Source organism: Bos taurus, chromosome 19, assembly GCF_002263795.3.
Source record: "Bos taurus isolate L1 Dominette 01449 registration number 42190680 breed Hereford chromosome 19, ARS-UCD2.0, whole genome shotgun sequence".
Classification (NCBI taxonomy): Eukaryota; Metazoa; Chordata; class Mammalia; order Artiodactyla; family Bovidae; genus Bos; species Bos taurus.
Window position 1 is genome coordinate 33,445,052 of NC_037346.1, and position 15,925 is coordinate 33,460,976.

General features: G+C 42.0%; 1 protein-coding gene and 1 long non-coding RNA gene across 6 annotated transcripts in view; one reads left to right on the top strand and one right to left on the bottom strand.

Moving 5' to 3' along the window:
* TTC19 (tetratricopeptide repeat domain 19) overlaps positions 1 to 15,925 on the bottom strand; it is a 59,517-nt gene that overhangs the window by 1,918 nt on the left and 41,674 nt on the right. For all 5 annotated transcript variants that reach the window (XM_059878325.1, XM_005220454.5, XM_059878327.1 and 2 more), the window contains one exon: positions 397 to 551. In XM_059878325.1, coding sequence (XP_059734308.1) covers positions 397 to 551 — 155 coding nt within the window. The remainder of the gene's footprint in view (positions 1 to 396; positions 552 to 15,925) is intronic.
* Positions 550 to 11,988, top strand: LOC132342975 (uncharacterized). Its single transcript, XR_009491596.1, has 2 exons — positions 550 to 2,941; positions 3,935 to 11,988. It is a non-coding gene; the product is annotated as an uncharacterized lncRNA (long non-coding RNA).

The following is a 15,925-nucleotide window of genomic DNA, read 5'->3' on the forward strand; positions in this document are numbered from 1 at the left end:
TTTCTAGCGGCGCCCCTTGGGGGCAGGTGTCTGCCTCTGTAAGTCAGGTGCATTTATCATTCACACTGCACAGCGGCAATCTGACCCTCTGGAAAATGATACAAACCTGGAAACTAGGTAGGATGAATATTACTTATTAATTTGTCAAAAAAGCAGCAGCAAATAAACATAGCAAAAAGTAGTGACAGGATGTGACCCGTCCTATGGCAAACCAGTGCGCACGGAGACCTCTGGGCAGATCCAGTACCTCCCTGGCAGCCTTAAACCCTTCCTAAAACGGAGGGTGGGGGGAGTGGATGCAACAGGGCCTTCTGCTGAGGGTCTGTCCACATTTCCTATTCTGGATTCTGAAATCTTCGTCTTAGACGCCTGCTGTTTTTAGACGCCCCCCCTTACCTGTGGGTGTCTTTCTCCAAGTATTTCCTCAGAAATCCGCAGAGCTTTTTCATACATCCTCTGTGCCTGAGATGGCTGCTGGGAGAAGAGCAGGTAGCGCGCGTAGGTGTCCAGACACATGCCCAGAAGGAGCTGTGTGTTGGCCTTGTCGTCGGCTGAGAAGGAAACGCGAGCAGTGCTGGGTGCAACGAGCAACAACCAGAAGGCGGGGCAAGTGCTCTGAACACAGTCACTAAACCAGTCCTCCTGACCTATCCTTTTACACAAGGTGATTAACATCTACACTGGCTCTTGGACCCAAGTTTGTGTGGGGAAGGGGGATTTGCCAAACCAACAAGTAGGTGTATCCAAGAATTCAACTCCCCTGACACCACCTACCCAGAGTCCCCAGGTAAGCCCCCACCCCACTCCAGACACCGGTCCAGGGTGTCACCTGGAGATGAGAGGTTCCCAGGACTCCTCCCCTCAGGTTCAATCAGTTTGCTAGGGTGGCTCACAGATCACCTGTTTTTATAAGGATACAACTCAGGAACAGGTGAGGTGTGGGGGAGGGGCTTCCTGCCCTCTCCAGGTGCCACTGTCCCTATGCCCTCCACAAGAGCCCCAGGCCCCATCCCCTGGGGTGTTGATGGTGGCGCCTTTATTAAAGCGCTGGCAGCTGAGTCACCTTCCATCCCAGTCAGGGGTAAGACTGAAGGCTCCAACCCTCCAACCACATGGTTGGCTCCACTGGCAACCAGCCCCTGTGCTTTAACAATAAGCTAAATCATACTCCACACTCGGGAAAATGTAAAGGATATGGGGAGTTCTGAGGCAGGAACTATGATGAACAAAGACCAATAATGTATGAGACATTTTCATCATCTGAATGACCAAATAGATATTTCTTGTAAGTCACAATTATTGTAACATAAGTAATGAACTTTTCCATACCTTTTAAGATTGAGTATTATTTTTAGTTTGAAACTAGTATTATCTAGCATGAACCAGGTGAAGATAAACTCCTAGAACAACAACAAAAAGCCTAGGGCCAATAAAATTTTCTGGTATGAAAACAGCACACAAAGGAACCAGAGAACACTCAGAATCCTGGGATGGAGCATCATAACCCAATTTAAAGAACAGCTAATCTGTTTTTTGAAGAACAGTAATAAAGGCTGCAATGTATGGCAGCTTCCAACGTACCATATCTGGAAAAAAAGAGCCAGACAGCAGGGCTGGGTACCAGCAGCTAACAGCAGTCGGCCAAGTAAAGGCCTTGGAGCCATGACACAAACAGCACGCAAGTGGTGGTGAGCCAGCGGAAAGGACACTGTGCAGACAGCTTTGGCGGAGGGGAATGTTCACATGAAGGACTCAGAGGTTCCCTCGGATAACCTCACAGAGCACGATTACTGGATGCCCATGTGAAGGGGTGCAGACGGGTCTGTTTACCAACAAAGGGATCACCACACTGAATACAACTCCTTCCCTATCTTCCAAGTTTAAATGGTGCATAGACTTTAAAGATGACGATGTTGCCAAATAACCCTATGATCAGTTACTGAGGGGATAGTTTAAATAAAACAATACAAATAATCTATAAAAATAATCTCAGAAGGTAAAAGTGAAAATAAAACTTTGCTTCTAGTAAAAACCCAAAGTTCTTCTAATTATATAAAAGGCAAATGATAAAAACCAAACCAAGTTTTAAATAGATCACCTTACAAATTTTAAATTATTTTTAAACAAAAAGCACATAAAAATTCATGGATAAATATAACTAATATAAAAAAGCAAAACATAATATGGCACCAAATAAATATCACTTAAGATACCATTTTTCTGTATTAAAAGGAAATGCTGAAGCAATAAAAATAGATCTCACTAGGAACACTCTTTAAATGCTGAGCAAAAAGCTTGTAAAATTAGCAGTTTAAGATCCACACTATTGGGGGATAACAGCGTGGAGAAAGGCCCAGGCAGAGAAGCTCTGTGCCCCCCAGGTACTGACACAGGTCCCAGGAGGCTGAAGAGTCACAACACCTGCAGACACTAAGATCTGCACTCCTGGAGAACAAGACAAAGATGTTTACCACATATCGAAACCATCACAAAATAACGTCTACGTTATTCCAGTTCTGAAAACTGTTTCAAGAATGACTGCTGACTCATTACTGAAACATGTGCTAATTCTCTCTAAATATTTCTACATTAAAAAAAGTATACTCTGTATACTTTAAAATTAGAATATATGTTCAATACTGTAACTCAAAAATATAAGAATGAGGTGACAAGTAATTCTAGTGGAAAATTATTACCCCTGATACCAGTAATGGTAATTAAACTAGAATGGCAGAAAAGATAAACCTTTTTAGAAGGAATTAACTGATGAGGTAAATTTTAGCTGTTAATATTTCATTATTAAGAAAATACATTTTAAATTCACAGTACATTCTAATCATAGTAACATAAAATTTTTAACATATATCTCTAAATATAGGACAAAGGGAGAAATAAAGACTCCATAGTGAGACCATCAGCACACTGCTAAGTTCATACCTCGGTAAAGTACCAGAGTTCCTTTTTCTAATAACAATTAAAACATGCTGCTTTGAAATACCAATATAAACAAACACCACTAGAAGTCACACACCAAAGAAACCTACTGACAGCGGAGAAACCGCCACCCCCAAAGGCTATTCAGATCTGAGGGGAGGGAAGTGTATTTATCTCTTCAGACTTTAATTATAAGTAATTCTTTATCACAAATCATTCCTAGGAGAAAAAGATGAGGCAACCTAAAATCAGTCTATGAAAAAGATTCACCACAGAAATCTTTAGTCAAAATACAAGCAACCTGAATTTTCAAATGCACTAAGGATAAATGCACCAAGCAGCTTTTATTCCAGGAATGCTGAGAATGACTCGGTGTACTCTATCTGCACCAAATCAGGCTTGCATAAATGCAGAGTCTCCATCAGTGATTTGGGAGAACTCAAGCACAGGTACCCAGCAATAATAATCTGGGAGAGGCTACAGGGTCTTTGAAGCTAAAGGCATTTGCTGCTCATGCTCCAGGAACGTCCTTGACATGCCAGGCTGCATCTCATCACCTGACTAATGACCCTGGTGCTTTCCGAGACCACTAATGGTGGCAGTGGAAGGAGTTTTGGTTCCAGTAACATGACAGATAATCTGAAAACCCTTCTGCTTCAAATATTAGATAAATCATAACACATACCTTTTTACTTGCACAGCTGACCTCCTGAGAGAAGGAAATCCTGAGGGCCAGCAATTACAAAGGAGCTAAAACCCAAAGGGGAGAATACGAAACAGGGCCCAGTTCTGGCTGGTTGTGTGGTGGCCTGGGTGTCTCTGAATCCAGAATTGGGTTCTTCATCTCACACAGGACACAGAAGTAGATCTGAACTCCCTATAAAGCTAGGATGACCCCAGAGGCTACAGGGGGACAGGGACCACATGGAAACCCATCACAGACACCCCCCACCCCACCGTGCTTGATTTGATGTCTAAATCCAAGTCATCCCTTCCCCAGGCTCGGACCTGAGAGTCTGGAAGAACAAAGCCAGGCCAGAGACTCATTTCTCAAAGCCGCTGAAGAGTCTGTAACCCGAGTACGTAAACATGGAGACAGCTCAGGTGGGAATCAAGAGGATGGTAAAAGGAGGCCTCCCCTGAAGATAACTGAGTGACCCCGGCTGGAACTCTTCCTCAGAGGTCAGGGGCTCCACCTACGAGCCCTGCGCCGGCCCCTCTGGCCCTCATCCCTCAGCTTACATCCCCATTCTTCAGCCATCTTCAGATATGCAACGACTTCAGTGGATGTTTGCTCTTCTTCCTCCACTAGAAACTGACCAGGTGTTACTTACAGCTATATCTAATGTGCATCCCAGTGTTTCCTGACTGGTTGAATGAACGAAAGAGAAAAAAGAAGGTATGAACTATACACGGGAGGTATGATGACACCAAACATTAATTTTACCTACAGAAGTCACAGGAGCAGGACGTGAATCTCTGGAAGCTCAACATAGAGGTGTCATTACACACCAGCGAGAAAGGGACTCACTAATAAAGCAGCCCTAAGTTAAAACCCAGTCTGGGGGAGGAAAACATAACAGCATTGTCTTACACCACAGTAAAAACAAATTCCAGGTAATGAAAGACTCAGTGGAAAAGAACCAAGTACTTATTTACTTGTGGATTATTATTAGCATGTTAACTGGTTTCCTCTGGATTATTGTTGATTCCTGGTTGATGGAGTATCAAAGAATTATTATGAAGCTCCATTAGGAAAAGATAAAAAGAAAAATGGCAAAATTTACCTCTGAGGTCCGTACACACGACCCCATCATGACACACCGGCATTCTCTAATTTTTCAGTCATTTTGCAGGTATCTGGACACCTAACCACTGTCAAAGCGATGTGTGGAGATCATGGTTTCCAAACAGTGTCACTTTTGGCTATTGATATTTTGACAGATAATTTCTGTGAATTACAGTGTTTAACTTAAATTTAGTCAGATACCCATTAGATGTCCACCTCCCCTCCGACCCCAGCTATAACAACCAAACTATCACCCTAAGGTGCCGGGTAGAAGCCAAGTCTTTACAAGAGACTATTTTTCTGACCTTAGAAAGTGGAGGCTTTTATTAAACAAGACTCAGAAAGCACAAACCATAAAGGAAAATACCAAAAGATTCTCCAATCTGTCAAATGCCCTAAAGTGAAAAGACAAGACCACAAAGAGAGAATGTAACCAACAAAATAGATGCTCGGGAAAAAAAAAAAAGATGCTTAAATATATTAAGAATTATTTACAAATCATTGAGGAAGAAAAGAAAAACACCCTTCAAAAAATAAGGGAAAAATTTTAAAATGAAATATAGCACAATAAGAACGCCAACACATCGCCGACGAAAATATAAAGTGGTAAAAGCACACTGCTAAGTGTTCGGTAATGTCTAGTGTGGCAGGCCAGCAGTCCCACTCCTCGGTACGCCCCTGGGGAACAGCCTGGCATGTCCACAGAGACGCAGGTCCCAGCATTACTCCCACAGCAAGAGAGGCAGGACCTCCATGTCCACCGACGGGCGAAGTGAGCACATGTCCACAGCGGAGGATCAGGGCCTCCACTAGCCTGCATCTCTCCTCTGGAGGATGGAAAAAAGGCGAACCCCCCGCCGCCCCGACCCAGGAACAATCACGGGAAGTCACCTCTTCTGAACAGACATGCAGCCTGACAAGCAAATAGGGCCTTTGTGCGAAAAATATTTTAAGTATCAACGTGGATAAAAGCTCAGCAATATGATGAGTGAAGAAATAAACTGCAGAAACAATGGTACAGTAAGACACTGTTCATATAAAGTTTAAAAACATTTTAGTCCCATAGTTTACTGATGTATACAAGTATAAACAGGCAGAAGACTCATAAACACCAAAACCAAATCCAGGATTACAGTTACATCAAGCAGAAGTACCAAGGGGTTTAAACTTCCCCAGACCAGGTAAAATACTGGGTTGGCCGAAAGGTTTGTTCAGGCTTTTCTGTAAGATGGGATGAAAAACCCGAACGAATAATACCTAAGACTTGCCAAAGCTAAGGGTTTGAAAGCATACAGGTATCTATTAAAGTTTCCACTATTTTTGTGTAAAATCTTTAAGAAGAAAGATATAGTACTGACTTTTCTGGATAAGTCAGTAATACAGAATACACAGTGGAAAAGAGGAGACAATATATTTATATACTATAGAACAAGAAAAGAGGGAGGCCAGGACTATCCTGGTGGTCCAGAGGATAGGAATCCACCTGCTGATGCAGGGGACCCGAGTTCCATCCCTGGTCTGGGAACTAAGATCCCACATGCCTCAGGCCAACTTGGAGCCCATGTACAAGAGAAGCCTGAGCACCACAACTACTGAGTAGCCCCTGCCCACAGCAACGAGCTAGAGCCCACACGCAGCAATGAGACCCAGCACGTCCCAAAAAAACCCAGAAAGGTTCACCAAAGACCAGGCAGAATTCAGAGAGACCAACCCCTAACCTTATTATGCTAAAGAGCTTCCAATGCCTACAAAGTAACCAGGCAGGAGAAAACAGGTTATTTACAAAAGAAGGTGAACAAGTTGGCTTCCACATTCTCTGCAGAAAAATCCCACCAGATGCAAAATTCCAGATCGCAGAGAACTAGGGAAAAGTAGCAGATTTATTACCCTGTAGTCATCTCATCTTACACAGGAAACTGAAAATAAAAAATTTTTTTCTGAGTCAAATACATCTTGAAGAAATTTTAGGTTGCTCTTAACAGAACTGAGAACCGTATTATGTGCCTTCCTTCCAAAATATAAAAGGACATTTAGTGAGGAAAACAACCCTTTAAGAGGGACTTGAAAACACAAGAAATAACAAAAATGGAAAGCTTTTAGTGCAAAAATTTAGACCAAATACCACTTTCAATTCTAGATTTAAGTACGTTTTATTATCACAAGGCAACAATACTCAGCTTAAAAAAAATAAAAGATCCAAACACAGCCTTCTACAAAAGACATACTGAGGGAAGCCCTGGTGGTTAAGAATTGGGCTGCAGATTCAGAGAACACAGGTTCGATCCCTGGTCCAGAAAGATCCCACGTGCCACAGGCAACTAAGTCCATGGGTCACAACCACTGAGCACTCGCTCTAAAGCCCACGAGTTGCAACTACTGACCCCTCGCACCTGGAGCCAGTGCTCCACAAGAGAAGCCACCACAGTGAGAAGTCCACGTACCCAAAGAGAGCCTCCCAACCAGAGAGATGCCCTTGCAGCAAGGAAGACACAGCACAGCCAAAAAAACCCCAAAACATACTGAAAACAAAATAACTCAAATTTTAAGAGTAAGATACAGTCAACAATGTGAAACTAAAATTTGTGACAAATACCTTAAGTAGGACAAAAAAGAATCACTTTTCTGATGAAAGGATAATTCATAATGAAGCTGTGTGTGTGTGTGTGTGTGTGTATATATAAAATCTGGGACTCTAAACAGCATATATAAAGAAAAAAATCACAAAAACATAAATATTGTCTACAACTACACAATGTCAGCAAGGGTACAGAAGCCTGAACAACTCTATAAACCAACTAAAGCCGACACACATCTACAGAGTACGCCTCCTCTCAGATGCACACGCAACACCCCCAGATAAACCATGTTGCTGTTGTTTAGCTGCTCAGTCATGTCCGACTCTTTGCAACCCCATGGACTCTTCTGTCCATGGGATTCTCCAGGCAAGAATACTGGAGTGGATTGCCATTCCCTTCTCCAAGGGATCTTCCCAACCCAGGAATCTACAAACTCTTGTCTTCCGTGTCTCCGGCATTAGCAGGATTCTTTACCACTGAGCCACCAGGGAAGCCTGGATAAACCATGTACCAGGCCATGAAACAAATCTTGATAAAATGTAAAAGGACTGAAATCATACAAAGCATGTTTTCTGATCATAATGGAACAAACCTAAAAATCAACAGAAGGAAATTTTGGAAATTCACAAATACATGTAGATTAATCAACACTCTCCAAAATATCCAAGAGATCTCAAAAGAAATCACAAGAAAAGTTAGAAAATATTTTGAGATACATGAAAATAAAAACACAACACACCAAAATTCATGGGATGTAGCTAACATAATAGAGGAACATTTTTAGTTGTAAATGGCTACATTAAAAAAGAAAGAAAGGTCTTGGGAAGCAGACTCAAGTGTGTGTGTGTGTGTGTGTGTGTGTGTGAGAGTGATTAGGATTGATGTACAGGAGAAACCACATTACAGAGCAATTATCCTGCAATTAAAAAAAAATCTTAAATCAACAACCTGATCCTCTACCTAAGAAACTAGAAAAAGAGCAAAATAAACCCATGGCAAGCAGAAGAGATATAAAAGATTAGAATGGAAACAAATGAGGTAGAAAACAAACGAACAAAATTAGAAAATGAAACCAAAAGTTGGCTCTTTGACAAGGTCAAGAAAACTGACAAAAACCAAAAAGAAACAAGTATAGTCAGGAAAGTCTTTCGTAACTCAGAGGGGTAAACCTAACAAGAAGAGCTAAACTTAATTGACAGGTTAACAAACTCTCTGATAGTCCCTGATAAGCCCGGCCACAATGCTAGAGCATCTCACCCCCACAACTCCACGAGGAAGGCTCTCCAGTCATTTCCATGGATGAGGTCCCACTGCTGTTCTAAGTGGAGAAGCCAGAATTCCAACCTGGCTCAATTCAAAGAATTCATGAAACCAAATATGCCACCAGAAATACTCCAACTTTCCAAAAATGTTTTACTTAAAATATGAAAATCTGGGGAAGGAATATGATCTTGAATACATAACAGAATATTGTTAAGCTATGCTTTATAAATATAAAATTCTTTCATCCATGCGTTCACTTACTGTCCCAGGTACTGAAAGCAACTCAAGAAAACAGAACCACCTTAAATGCATAAGGAACCAAGGAAGGAAGAAAAAAGGGTGCCAGAAAATAACTAAAGGAGATCTGACCCACACGGTTTCACAGATCCTACGATTTCCAAGGACTAGGTCACTCCGAGTAATGCCTCACACCTACTCCAGGAAACACAGAGAACATGCCAACTCATTTTATTACATTAATACAATCCTGTGATGACACGCTCGGGAAATCAACTACGGATTTCACATGAGAAAATAAATGCAAATGTCTAAATAAAATATGAGCATTAAATATTATCCAGCAGTACTAGCAAGCTTGATACAGTACATCTACTCATGCAGTTTGACACCAAATTAGATTTAAGACAAAGTTGTCCAGCACGGCTGTTACTTAACATTCTGAGACTATGGCCAATGAACTAAATTTAACAAGGGGGGGGCGGGGTAAGGGACACAGGAGTAGAACTATGACTTCCCAAATAGTTCATTCTGCATCTGGAAATAGTGTGAATATCAACTGAAACCAAACAGTTTAGTAAGGTGTCCACTGAGAATCAGATGTGACAGAACAGCATCAAATCTGTGAAGAAATCAGCCCACAGCCCTGAGTGGGAGGACGTGCCCAGAGTGACGTCTGCCAGCAGGGATGCCATTCATTCATGTCAGGAGCCACTCTCTCATGTGATTCAAGAAGAGGGATTCTGAACCCTGTCAGGAATGGATCCTGACCAGTTTTAACCAGTCATGGTAATCCCCTTTGGTTTGCCAAGTACTGGGTTAGAAATGCCACATGACCCACCCCAGCCAAAAGGAGTAACGGTAAATCCCCGGGGTGGGGAAAGATTCCAGCGGAGACAACCTGGCCTCTAAGAGAAACATCCGAGGAGTCTCCCTTTTCCTCTGGACCCTGCTGTTTCTGGGCGAGGTTCCTGGGACCTGACAGTCACTTTTCACCCACAGGAAAGCGCAAAGAGAAAGCCAGTGCACTGAGAATGTCAGCGAGGGCCGGTGGGAAGAGCGCCCTTGGCTGAACTGCCAGACACATAATCGTGTCCTCATTATTTAACTCAATTTAGTTGAATTTTTTTTTCTGTTAGTAGTCAAATGCTAACTTATTCAGATGGCAATCTCCCCAAACTAGTATCTTAAAATTCAGTCTCAAAGCACTTTGGGAACCTGACAAAATGATCTAAAATTCATGTGAAAATTAAGGGAAAAGCCAAATGGGAGCCCTTCCCCCGTGGTTCAGTGGTTGAGAGTCCGTCTGCCAATGTGGGTGACATGGCTTCGATCCCTGGTCCGGGGGCTCCCGCATGCTGTAAAGCAACTAAGCTCACTCGCCGCAACTACTAAGCCCGTGCTCCGGTGCCCAGGAGCTGCAGCTATTGGGCCCGCGCGCCTAGAGCCGAGCTCCCCAACAAGAGAAGCCACTGCAATGAGAAGCCTGTGTACTGCAACGAACAGCAGCTAGCACCCACTCGCCGAAACTAGAGAAAAGCCTGTGCAGCAACAAGGAACCAGCAGGGTCGAAAATAAATGAAATTATTTTTAAAAGGATAATGCTTAATACTTTCTGAGTACCTAGTATGCATTAGTACATACTGTCCTAAGTGCTTTACGTGTAATTCTTTTAACAGTCCCAAGAGAAAATATTACTCTTAATCCCATTCTGCGGATTAAAAATAGAGATTTGACCAAAGTCACAAAGCAATACATTAACAGAATCAGAAAATGTAAATTAATACAGTCCTTTCTAAAGCAATCGTGCAGTATTCATCAACAACCTTGATATGTGCTGACTGACCTGCAATGTCACTGCAAAACCACCCGGAGGAGTCAGCTCTGAACACTGCCTTACGTTCAGGAGCGGAAGGCTGGGCCACCCCGCCTGGACTGGACCCACAGGGTTATACTCCACTCCCTCACTCACACGACAGCCCCAGGAGAGACTGAGAGGAAGGGGATCTGGAGTAAAGCAAGCAGCCCAGTTAGAAGAGTTTGCCATATTCATAAAAGACAGGTGACAGAGGTGAGAGGGAGGCTGGGGGGCGGGGCACATGTGTACACCTGTGGCTGATTCACGTTGATGGGCGGCAGAGACCAGCACAATATTGTAATTATTTTCCAATTAAAAATCAAGAACAAAAACACCTAGCAAATCCAGTCACCTACTGGCTTTGGAGGAAAACAAAGGCTGTACACAGAAGAAACTACAACTTACAGCCCTGTTACTTGGCTCAGCAGTTAACGCGCTTATATTGTATTCATAGTGTGCAAGCTTCAAATCTGTGATAAATCCTCACTTCCAAGCCACTAGATTCTAAAACTAAATTAAGAAATAATAATTTTATGTTATTTAGAAATAAAATACCGGAAGAAATTGGTTAAGAGTTCAAAATGACTAGGAACAAGCGGGGCAAAGAAAATGATGTTTATTTTGAAATTGCTATTTTTAAATTAAGTTGTAATATTCTTTGATTTTTTATATTATTCAGGTAATATTAGAAAGTAATTTTTAAAAGAAAAATATCCAGAAAAGCACAAATAAAATATAAATCCCCCATGAAGCCTATCAGCCAGAGAGATTTTGGTATCATTTCAGCCTGTGTTCTATACTTACATTTAATCTCTGTATTGTAAAAAATTAAGACTGCTCCTAACTATATTGTTTTCACTTAATTTGTTAGGGCATTTCCTCTGTAATTAGAAAACAAGTTTTGATCTGAAGTAATATATTCCTGGGATGAAGTTAGTCATGTCAATTGAAAGCACACGAATGTGATAACGGATTTGCTTTGTTTAAAACTGAGGGAATGTATTTCCTGAGAAAAAGATAAATCACATTTACAAGAGAAATTAATTTGCTCTGACAAGACTCCTTTCAACTAGAAAAAAGGTGCTTTCCCCATACACTACATTTTTTTTTTTTAAATCAGGTTACAAAGTACAGTGTGATCCCTCACTTCCTTGCTAAAATGTGAACGGCAGTGGGCAAAACAAACCTAAAAGACAGACACCGAAAAATAAATAAGAATTCTTGGCATGATTATAAGTGATCTTTATTTTCTTCTTAATGCTGTTTGAAATTTTATTCTGTGAAATGAAAATACCTCCTTTCATATCAATAAACAAGAAATGTCACAGCCATCAGCGATTTCTAGCCTGCGAATGTGAATGAGGGCTCCCAAAACCTCAGGTGCTGCCGCCTCCCCATGGTGACTATGGGGGGAGGGGGTGATGCAAGGAAACAGGACTGGCCCCAGGCAGCTGAGGTGCATATGAAAGGAATGAATTCAGTAAGCCCAGAGGTTTGCATTTTTCCATGCTTAATTTTGCATGCTAAATTCTGTGGGGATGAGAAGACACCTGGAAATACCCACCCAGGGTCTAGAAACTGGGTGGAGCTTGGTTGGAAGATCCTGAGAGAATTCCCACCCAGGAGAAAGGCACAGGTGGGGGCAGGCTCAGTTTTTACCAAGAAATACCCAGGGTCTGGCTGAAAGACACTGAGGTGGCTCAATTGTAGAAAGACATAAGGAACGGAGCTCAGACTTGCAAGTACCTAGTTAACTAGACAAATTAAATCCCATCCTAAATATCAAAAAGTGAAAGTCACTCAGTCGTGTCCGACTCTTTATGACCCCATAGACTATACAGTCCACGGAATTCTCCAGGCCAGAATACTGGAGTGGATAGCCTGTCCCTTCTCCAGAGGATCTTCCCAACCCAGGGATCAAATCCAGGTCTCTCACATCGCAGGCAGTTTCTTCACCAGCTGAGCCACTGAGGGAGCTCTTTAATAGGTACGCAGTTAAAAATTAAAAGCTGGCTTCACACACACAAATCACAATCTGGCGACCAACTCAGCAGGCCAACCATGCTTCCCTTATAGACAGACCAGAGAGTGTGTCAGTCGCTCAGTCATGTGGGAAACTTTGTGACCCATGGACTATGGCGTGCCAGGCTCCTCTGTCCATGGGGATTCTCTAGGCAAGATTACTGGAGTGGGTAGCCTATTCCTTCTCCAGGGGATCTTCCTGACCTAGGAACTGAACCGGGGTCTCCTGCATTGCAGGCTTCCCTGAAAGCTCGGTTGGTAAAAAATCAAGTTGCAATGTGGGAGACATGGGGTCCTAAAGAGCTGGACACAACTAAGCAACTTTCACTTTCATTCCTGCATTGCAGATGGATTCTTACCAGCTGAGCTACCAGGGAAGCCCTACAAATGCTAATAAAAGCAATTAAGAATATCAACAAAAAACAGGGGGGTGGGGGGAGGTCTTATGACCAACCTAGATAGCATATTAAAAAGCAGAGACATTACTTTGCCAACAAAGGTCTGTCTAGTCAAGGCTATGGTTTTTCCAGTGGTCATGTATGGATGTGAGAGTTGGACTGTGAAGAAAGCTGAGCACCGAAGAATTGATGCTTTTGAACTGTGGTGCTGGAGAAGACTCTTGAGAGGCCCTTGGACTGCAAGGAGATCCAACCAGTCCATTCTAAAGGAGATCAGTCCTGGGTGTTCTTTGGAAGGAATGATGCTAAAGCTGAAACTCCAGTACTTTGGCCACCTCATGCAAAGAGTTGACTCATTGGAAAAGACTCTAATGCTGGGAGGGATTGGGGTCGGGAGGAGAAGGGGATGACAGAGGATGAGATGGCTGGATGGCATCACCGACTCGATGGACGTGAGTCTGAGTGAACTCCGGGAGTTGGTGATGGACAGGGAGGCCTGGCATGCTGCAATTCATGGGGTCGCAAAGAGCTGGACACGACTGACCGACTGAACTGAACTAGGGGGAGGTCTAGTTATTATTTCGATGAGGTAAAAAAATATTAAAAAAAAAAAGGAGTTATGTCAAATGAATAAAAAGTTCTTTGGATGGTTATTTAAAATGGGATAAATAAAACAGACATATATGCCTTTTACCCAGAGCCTTTTACATTAAAGTAGGTAAACTAGACAGGGAACAGAAAGAAAAAGCCTTCTAAACTCTCCCTCAAGACAAAACTTGTTGATTGGATACTGATGAAAACTTAAGTTAAAGGTATAGAAGCTGGCACAATTTCAGTTCAGTCGCTAGGTCGTGTCCAACTCTTTGCGACCCCATGGACTGCAGCACGCCAGGCTTCCCTGGGCATCACCAACTCCCGGAGCTTGCTCAAACTCAAGTCCACTGAGTTAATAAAAATGTATGTAGTAGTAGTGAAAGTCACTCAGTCGTGTCCGATTGTTGTGAAACCATGGACTGTAGCCCACCAGGTTCCTCTGTCCATGGGATTCTCCAGGCAAGAATACTGGAGTGGGTTGCCATTTCCTTCTCTAGGGGATATTCCCGATATAGGAATCGAACCCATGTCTCCTGCACTGCAGGCAGATTCTTAACCAACTGAGCTAGGAAGGAAGCCCAAAAAAATGTATGTAAGTTGGTATATTTAAATGAGCTTTATATAAGGTGTTAAAGCTCTTATTTAATTATATTGTGGGATAAACAAGGCATATAGATTGCCACTAAGAAAATATTAACTAAACGCACTGAGAAAACTAATAGTTACCTGAGTGATACAAAAGGAGTAAACAGGGAACTGACATGGAAGGGTTAATTTTTTAAAGTGATTTTCCTTTGCTTTAATTAATAAACTCAGAAAGGTCTTTGCTAAATGCCTTATAACATAGAACTTCGTAAATTACATTTCAGTTTGATAAATATCCTGCCACTGATTTTAGTATCTTTAGGCGACAAAACCATCTTTTAAAATAACTAACCAACGGCCTTTTGTCTTGCAAATGTCTAAACCAGAATATGAATACAGGCCTCAAAGAGCTGAGACTAAGCCCAATTAAGCAGGCACGACTGGGAAATCAAGAAAAAAAAAAAAAGTGGCAGTTTTAAATCTAAACTGCTGAGAATGTTCCCTCAGCAAAATCTTACAGATAGTATGCCTTAATCATGTAAACAAGCAACTTTAAGGTATTCCAACTGTTTGTTAACCAGTAAGTTTATATTGTAATACCTGGTAAAGCCATGAGATCCCTATAGCTTATGTCTGTATACACATAGAAGATGCTTCTACTTCTAAAAGGTATTATTAGAACAGGATTTATAAGGACTGCTACTTAATTTTAATAAAAAGTGCCTACGTTAAAGAAAACTGGCCAAGATGATTTTCAGGTTCACATGAAGTGGGAAATACTCAATATTAAGTTAATATCTGAGATTAATGTTTAAGTTTAAAGACGCCATTTAAGACTCATCATTAAGAAGAGGTGGCAAGAACACATAGAAGAAACTGCACAGAAAAGGTCTTAATGACCCGGATAACCACAATGGTGTGATCACTCACCTAGAGTTAGACATCCTGGAAGGCAAGTGGGCCTTAGGAAGCATCACTACCAACAAAGCTACTGGAGGTGATCGAATTTCAGCTGAGCTATTTCAAATCCTAAAAGATGATGATGCTGTTAAAGTGCTACATTCAACATGCCAGCAAACTTGGAAAACTCGGCAGTGCCAACAGGACTGGGAACGGCCAGCTTTCATTCAAATCCCAGAAAAGGGCAATGCCAAAGAGTGTTCAAACTACCGCACAACTGCAGTCATTTCACATGCTAGCATTTTTAGTAACACTAAAAATTCTCCAAGCCAGGCTTCAACAGTACACAAACGGAAAACTTCCAGTTGTACAAACTTGATTTAGAAAAAGAAAAGGAACCAGAGATAAAACTCCCAACGTACGATGGATCATTTAAAAAGCAAGGGAATTCCAGAAAAACATCTACTTCTGCTTCACTGACTACAGCCTTAGACTGTGTGGATCAAAACAAGCTGGAAAATTCTTAAAGAGATGGGAATACCAGATCACCTGACCTCCCTCTTGAGAAACCTATATGCAGGTCAGGAAGCAACAGTTAGAACTGGACATGGAACAACAGACTGGTTCCAAATAGGAAAAGGAGTACATCAAGGCTGTATATTGTCACCCTGCTTATTTAACTTATATGCAGAGTACATCATGAGAAACGCTGGGCTGGAAGAAGCAGAAGCTGGGAATCAAGACTGCCGGGAGAAATATCAGTAACCTC